The sequence below is a fragment of the Botryllus schlosseri genome, chromosome 16 (assembly GCF_051294905.1).
Source record: "Botryllus schlosseri isolate E-star chromosome 16, Bs_hap1, whole genome shotgun sequence".
Lineage (NCBI taxonomy): Eukaryota > Metazoa > Chordata > Ascidiacea > Stolidobranchia > Styelidae > Botryllus > Botryllus schlosseri.
Genome location: NC_137251.1, coordinates 17,692,639 through 17,701,134, shown reverse-complemented (window position 1 = coordinate 17,701,134; position 8,496 = coordinate 17,692,639). Strand labels below are relative to the sequence as shown.

General features: G+C 37.6%; 1 protein-coding gene across 1 annotated transcript; it reads right to left on the bottom strand.

Moving 5' to 3' along the window:
• LOC145459263 (uncharacterized) lies at positions 1-8,496 on the bottom strand. The gene is made up of 2 exons (XM_080337921.1): positions 8,151-8,496; positions 1-960 (listed from the first exon to the last, which is right to left on the bottom strand). Exons 1-2 carry the CDS (start codon positions 8,375-8,377, stop codon positions 855-857), a joined length of 333 nt encoding a protein of 110 aa, XP_080194047.1. The 5' UTR covers positions 8,378-8,496; the 3' UTR covers positions 1-854.

The following is an 8,496-nucleotide window of genomic DNA, read 5'->3' as shown; positions in this document are numbered from 1 at the left end:
TTGTGCATTATGTAACGTGTATTTCGCAACATAAGCCTGAACCAAAACATAGAACTTGTCGGCATTAACAAATCGACTAACGACGACACAAACCAACACACTCCAAAGGACAACAAATAAACATCGAACAGACAAGACATTGGCTTTGGCACCGACGCCATAATAAATAACAAAACGCGCAAGAAAATACAAATATATGAATAAGTAAAGTCGAAAAGGTCATCAAGAGTGCACCGACGCGTGTAAAATTGCGGATTTGGATATAATAGTATTTATGGTGTGAATTTCTATCATTATTATGGAGTTGTCAACACCGTTGATACCATTTTTTCAAATCCAAAACTTTTTACGTTAATAACTTCGCTTCAACAGGTTGAAATTGATCCAATTTTGATATGCGTCGTTTTTAGACAACCTAACAATTTTATGGGGTAGCCATGGTAAGATTTCATTTTTTATTTATTTTTATTTAATAAATTCAAAACTTTCTGTAGGTCAGAATTGAGCCGAATTCAATGTGCAGCGTTTCTATATGCAACCTAACAAATTTATCGAGTAGCCAGCAGTAAATTTTGAAAAAGAAAGTTCTTTTTGAGCAGCCCTACTTTACAAAGGGTACAACGAGAATCGAAGATGTAGTAAATCCACATCCTTAATGTATAGCCACCGGCTGGTCATTCACAACGAACACCGTATGTGCTGTCGCCTTGATGCAGGTAATGATTAAAAACCCTTTATCTCAACGCAACGGTAGATTACTGGAAATGGAAGCATCGCAAACACAGTACAATCGCGAGGCTTGGCCTGCGTACGCTGGCGGGCATCTTTTAGATCAACAGTGTTTGGTGGGATGGTCAGATGTACTCGTCCAACTTCGTTAAACCCGTGCTTGTTCTTTTCTCGTACGGCCCGTTACCGTGGAGCTGTCGCATTCTCTTGGCCTCAATTCGTTCGGATCGTCTGAATAACAGACATGCGTTATGCTCAAGCTCAGAGTTTTGCGAAACAATTTAAATATCGATATAGTTAGAAATGCAGCTAACGACTGTGTGTCTACAAGACAATAAAACCTTGATTCCGTTATAATGGGCAATGACAGATGTCAAGGACGGACACGGATTAGTCAGCGTTGTTACTCAAGTAGGGGTGGAAGTAAACGCCGTAAATTTCACTTAATTACAAGAAGTAGCGATGTCAGAGGCCATTTTTCGAAACTGCAGAATGACTGCTCGCGACTGACGAACATGGACATGTTGTAAAACATTGATAAATTAATATTTATTACTATTAACACTTTCGCTGCCAGCAATCCTATATTTAGGATTTTACACAATCCCTAAAACTGCCAGTGGTCCTATATTTAGGATGTTTGTCAAATGGGTACCGTAAAGCCCGGAATTGGTTTAAACTCCGGATTACGGCTGTAATCGAGGCTACTCAATAGACTTGTTGTCATTAACAAGCATTTTCGTTGCCTGAAGTATTTTTTAAAATCACATCTATAGACAATTGGACAACCTTGTTTTGGTTTGACCATTAGGTGGCTTTTCATAAAATGAGCAGCAAAAAAATTGCAATATTTTTATAATTCCTTGATAGTGAAAAAGAAATTTTTTTGTCATTAGATGCACAAAATTACTAGTTATAAGCATGACCAATCCTTTCCAGATTTGCAACTCTGAGTCGAAAATTCATTGTTTGCTGGTATTTGCTGGTAATTCCTATAATAGGCCTTGGCAGCCAAAGTGTTAATAATACCAATTAAAGTATTTTGGTTAACGTGGCAAAGGCTATTTCTCCCAATTGCCATGATAATTTCCCTCGTAAAAGTGAATCAAGCATATCGCAAACTAATTCCTTCTTTACAAGATCCGAAGTGAGAAGAGTGAGTGGTTTTGCTCAAAATATCGTCAAGTAGTAGTTTCCTGGCGGTCAGCGACATATATTATAATTTTTTTTTTATTTCCCAAATGCACGATGCTGGACGCTTGTCTATCAATTAGATTAATGATACGTCAAACTGTAAATTGATTGAGAAGTTTGGAACGAGAAAGTTCATTGTCTACTTTAGGCGCCTGTCACAAATGTGCAAGAGCTGTATGAGACTGTTTAAAAGCAGCCCACACCTCGTTTCGGACAAGTTATACGTGAAAGGTAAGGAGACTTTCAAACAAACTTCGTTAAATTCCGATAGCAAACAACATTCCTTCCAATGGATACCAAACACTCACGATCAAGTTCGTGGTCTTTAGCGGGACTTCGAGGCTTCGCCTGGCGTAAATTTCAACAGAACCACCTATAAATACCTACTACCAAAAGGCAGCAGTAAACGAAGTTTACTTATTATTGCATTGCATTTGCACACATTAGTCTTACTTAAATTTAGGGATAATTATGATTATTGAAGGTTCACCGTTCCGCGACATTTGCTGTGAAATTTTACCGGTCCGCGAGGTCAAAAATGTTGAGAAGTCTAGGGATGGTGCAACCTCTGAAAAATTCTGGTTCGTGTGAACGCGAACCTTTTTGAAAGTCTCTGTTTGAACGCGAACGCGAACCTATGACGCCATGTCACGTCATATTGCTAATTCCAACCCTAGATTTCCGCAAATAAATATATTAATGTACATGTCATTGTGCATGGTAACTAGCGACGACTCAGGCCATATTATGTGACAATGCTGAAGTCAGCTAATGTGCCAACTGGAACAATCAAATGCTATAATAATTCCACAAAATCAATATCTTCCGTCGCTTTGCCAATGATGCCAATGTATTTTTAAGAGCGAAACACCGGTTTCTATACTTACGCCAGATATTATCTCAAAAACAGTAGCCAACACCCTGATTGGACGGATTTGGTTTTTATGATACAAGAATCGAGATAGATCCCGTATGCCTGATACATTTTTTACATTAGACATCGATGCATTCTTTGTATCAATTCGTTGATGTAAATAATTGATTGGTTGGTTGGTTGAGTAAGCACATTTCGCTGACTTTCCACGTGTATAGTGTGTTTCGTTCTTGCTATTGTGTATAGTGTGTAATTGCGGGCAAAGCTCACATCAGTGAGTCACTAAAGATTCACTATCGCAAAGCGGAATATTCCGAGCAAACTTTCGAGCAGATTGAAATTGGCAATGTGTATGTTCGTGTAGTGCTGAATATCTTTTCATGCTGCCAGCGACATGCGGAGAGTGGTCCAAAGTTGAGATGAATCAACTTGAACACGTACAATTGCGTAAGTCTAGTATAACTTGACGTAATTTAGGATCCTGCCAATCAATAATTATATTCGTTCGCGATGTCCCTGTGAACTTGGCAATGCACTGTTCGATTACAGAGCGCAGACGTCTGGTCGTGAGACATTATTTCTATTTCAAGAATATTCCAAGGAGCAAGTTTTCTCAAGTGATACGGACTTTCTCATGACACGGCGAGCAAAAGTAGATCTTGTGGAAATTCATTCGATTCGACCACGCATTACGCTCGGTAATTATGCAGGAAATTAACGTTTTCTTTCAATCTGACACTCATTACCATTTTGCGCAAATACCTCCCTTATTCATATTACTACTATGCAAGTAAGACATTGAATTACACGACTAGGGTTACATTTTAAACAAATGGTGTTTAAAAACACTTTGTTTAAAGATGTTTTAAACAGTGTTTCAAAAAAATGCATTTAAAAAAATTGTGTTGTTTTAAACGTTGCATAATTATGCCATAAGTGTTATATACTTTGAAAAAATATGTATTTCAAGCCTACGCACGATTTGCACCCGATACAGTCGACGTTTACGATATGGATTGTCATTTCAACATGTTGCAGAACATACAATGTACATATTGATCACAGACACGGAATGGGTGTGCTGGTGACGATGAACGACGACCGTAAAAATGATGCATAACGATGTAGTCCTGGTTGCAGATATTTTTGGTTTGTTTATGACAGTGGCCGGGAGCTTTTCTCGTGGAAGGAGACATATTTACCATACATTTTCAATTGTCAATGTCAACGCACTGAGACGTTACAAGTGAAGATTCGTGACGATACGACTAAAAAAAACAATGAAAAACATGTATCAAACAAGGAACCATGTTTTACACGTTTGTTTTAAATTTATGTTTGTTTTGAATGCAACCATAAAAGGCTGAGGGTTGTTTACAACCGAAATCAAATGTAATCAGATCAGGCCAACTAGATATCGAAACTAAAACTATTCAAACGATGTAGGCTACTCACTACTCACTTCACTAGTTGCTGACGATTACCCCTGACGAGTGTCAGCCGAAAATATTCTGGTTCATATACTATTCAATTGTATATTAAAGTTCTGTACCTCCAATAAGCTCTACACACTTTAAATTTGCATTGAGACACTTCACTTAACGAAATCAATAAAAATCTCATCATAAATGTGACCTGCGGTAGGCTAACACGGCGATTACACTGGTCAACAAAATGAAAAAAAAAATTTAGGCAGAACATCTGAGAGCCGTTTCCGGGGTTTTTGAGGTTGCTGATTACGAATATCACATTAGTTTTGTCAGATTGGCTCTCTGTCAGAAGATATTTACACCCCTAAAAAAGCCCAAAATTACTGTTTTTGCCCCAAAATATTTCACTTGGTACGAAGAAAATCGTAGTTTTTTCTAATGTTATACTGTGTATAAATAACTAATTGACTATAAAGAATCCTCATGTCATTTTAAGTCGTTCTATCAATATTAACATGACATGATGCGAAATATTTGTTTGTCAAAAATGCAGTTTTTGAAGCCTAAAATTTGTACTTTTGCACAACGGAAATACATATTCTCCTGTATCAATTGGTCATTCCACCAAGATTAAAGATGAGTATAAAACTATAAAATTTGTCCTTGGAAGGCTTAACTACAATACTCATATGCGTCTCCTTTCTTTCGACTGGTAAATTGATAACTTTCCGCTGAGTCAACAAAGTGGGTATACCTAGTAACCCTATCAAACTAGAAGCTTGAATCTGGTATCTGGTATATTCGAATACCGATGAAATATTCCAATTTTACATTAAGAAGGAGTTCACTGCATGTAATTTCTCGTAAGATGTAGTAAATAAAACTTTTTAGATGATCATAAAGCACCCAATAAGAAACAGTTGGTCCGAAAATTCGTATCTGCATATCAAACACTTGAGCACAAACATGAGCATAAAAGTTCACTTCCTGTTCAGAAATCGAGATATATTTCCTGATCATCTTGTTGATTAGCAAGGGGAGAGGTTCTACCAAGACATCAGAACAACAAAAGAAAGATATCAGGGCCGATGAGATGAACAATTGAACATCATGTCAGACCATTGCCGCAAACTTTCAAGAAACTGCACTAAATAGCTTACAGGCGAATATCTTACAAAAAGACAATTGTGATTTAAAATATATCAATAATATTATATTCCAACTGATTATTTCAATTTTACAATAGCTGGTTGACGTAAAACTGATCGAATTAATGCCACGTTATTTGAGTGTCAAGGTAAATACTTACGTACATGACTGGAGTTTATTTATGTACATGATATCCGTGAAAATCTGTAACTATGATAAATCTATTACCCGTAAATATAGTCCTGTTGCTGTATTTTGCTCTAAAAGAGTCTCCTGTGTGTAAAAATAACAAGTAGATTGATTTTCTAAACTTTATAGTACGACTGAGCCGATTTTATATCTAGTCATTATCGCGAAAATGGGAGATTTCGGTCAAAATAGCCCCATGGGTTATCTCCACAACAAGAGCCAATTTGAAAAAACCAAGGCCATATTCGGAATCAGTGCCCTTCAGAACCCCCAAAACCACTCTTACTTTGTCTGCCTAAAAAAATGTGTTGACCAGTGTTATCATTCTATTATTTGCATATTTACGATTAGTAACAGTGTACTCACGAGACCTGGCGTACGGAACGTATATGAAAGTTGACTTATCAAATAAAACTTCACCTTACGTTATTCAAACATACGGTTGCCGTGTTTCAGAATTACCCGACGGTCTCTGGAATCAAGAGACATAGAACACGGTACCAGGAATGAGAATATGAGCGTATTATGTGTGTCTTGGGTAAACGGGTATACTGAATTATAGGGGATCAAGAACACTGCCATGTAAACCAGTAGGGATTTCTGTACTTGCACTCATGCAGTTATTAATAAAGTTCACGTTGAGATATACAGCATTGCAAGTTATCTATATCATTCGTAAAACTCCCAAAGATAAACAGAACAATGTAGATTGATTTTAACTCCGTCAGCGTAAAATATTAAGCCGTATATAGGCAAAAACGCGGGTAAGATAACACAATCAACCTTAGCTACTACCATCTCAGATAACCAGAGCGGAAACTATACAATAACACGACAACAACCTGGAACCAAATAGCATTCGTAGAGGTTCTTGGAGGTACAAAACTTCAATACATAATTGAATAATATGGTCATACCCTAATACTTTTGGCTGCCACTCGTCAGGGGTAATCGTCAGCAACTAGTGAAGAATTGGAAAGAGCGTTGTATATCAACGATCGTATAAATATATTATCCAATAAAATACCATTCATTTGTGCTTAAAATCGTATGTAAGATACTAATGATATGATAACCACGATCTAGCATTTAAACCTAATGAGTTATAATTCTGGTCATCCGCGTAACGAAATCTATGGAACATGCCATGCCTTTTTAAGGCCACAAATTCGCCACTGGATACTAAATATTATATTCGTATTGAAATATACCCGAATATTAGCAAATTGTACAGAATTGGAAAGAACGTTTTGTATCAACAATCGTACGTACAATGTTCTTTCCAATTCTTTACTAGTTACTGACGATATCCCGTGACGAGTGCCAGCCGAAAATATTCGGGTTTATTTCAATATACATATATTACTCAATTGTATATTGGAGTTCTGTACCTCCGAGCTCTTCTAACGGATATATTAATGAATCATATCATACGTGGACAGTGCAAGTTGTTGACAAACGTGTCGCCACCGATCACACGCCAAGGTGGGCGGAATCAGAAATGACATTTCACAGCCACTATTTGTGACTTCATTGACATCAAATGTATACGTAGCTGAGTCATTCATAGCGAATGTGTATTGTAGTCACGCAATCTTACTTCACGTGAACTTCAATAACGTGGCTAACAATGAGAAATATCGCAAGTTAAGTCGTAATGAATTCTAATACGCCGTCCCGTGCATTACTTATTATGCGAAAATTACCATAGCGGAAAAGTTCACGATCTTACCGAATCAGCTCAGTTTGGTAAATGAAATATATCGCGACAGATTGCTGTTTTTTTTGTGAAAATCCTATAGGAGAACTGTATAGTGCGAAACGAGCCGAGTTTGCTATTCAGAAATTTGCAATTCTTGAAGTAACGGAAATAAATTCTGATTTGATATGAACCGAACATATTTTTGTTTTCTTTGAAAATGGGAATTTAAGTCAATTTCCAATTTTTTGCGAGTTCAGTCATTCTAATTGTAATCTAATTTGGAAAAACTATGTAGCTATCATTCCAATTGTAATCCTATTTGGAAAAGTTGAAAATTTGCCAGTTGTCATCGAATGAACCCGCCTTGGACGCATTGCCGCAACGGCGCACTAAATGCTTTGTTGGTTTTGTACACGTACAGCGAAGGCATAAACAGCTATAAATTATTTCTGCCGCTTTACGGTGCTGACTCCGAGATTTACAAACTGCTCAAGTTGAAAGATAGTCCAGTAATATCGTCATATTGAAAAAACCCGAATAAACGACGGATTGCGCGTCGTCGGGAGAGGACGTCCATGCCATCATTTGGGTGACTTGACGCGGACTTTTACCACATTCCATCAACCTAGTTCGTGCCAACAGATGTATAATACAAAAATAGTACATGAAGCTTAAACCATCTGTTTGACTGTATTATACGAATTTTCGTGCTGGTTGTTGATTTACAAAGTTCTCTGAATTCTCTAGTAGTTGCTGACGATCACCCCTGACGAGTGTCTGCCCAGAATATCCGTGTTTATTTCAACATGAATATTATTCAATTGTATATTGAAGATTTGTACCCCCAAAGTCTCTTCTTGAATGATAAAGTACTCAGACTCACTTCCGAAAGATGAACAGTCCCAGCGGAATAGACACAAAAAGCGCGACGAGAATCACTCCCGCTAGATAAACTCCAAAATATCCCTGGCTCTCTACCAGTTCTTGAGAGACCGTCGTCACTTCTGGAATGATCATGAATTCGTTTTTTCCGACGTCCAGAAAATCCTCGCCGCTGGACGCGGGGTCGAGCATTCTCGACTCGTTTTCGATATGCTCCAACTTCGTCATGGAAGTCGAACCCAGTTGCAATTAGTAGGCAAGGATCCGTATTAGTACAGATTTCTAAGAACGGAGATTCGATCAGACCCACGAGTGTCATCATGATATTGAATGGTGATTGTCAATTT

Coding starts and splice junctions, on each gene's coding strand:
- LOC145459263 (XM_080337921.1), bottom strand. CDS start 8,377: ATGACGAAGTTGGAGCATATCGAAAACGAGTCGAGAATGCTCGACCCC. Junction 961..8,150: donor GGACTGTTCATCTTTCGGAA/GTGAGTCTGAGT, acceptor TCTGTTATTCAG/ACGATCCGAACGAATTGAGG.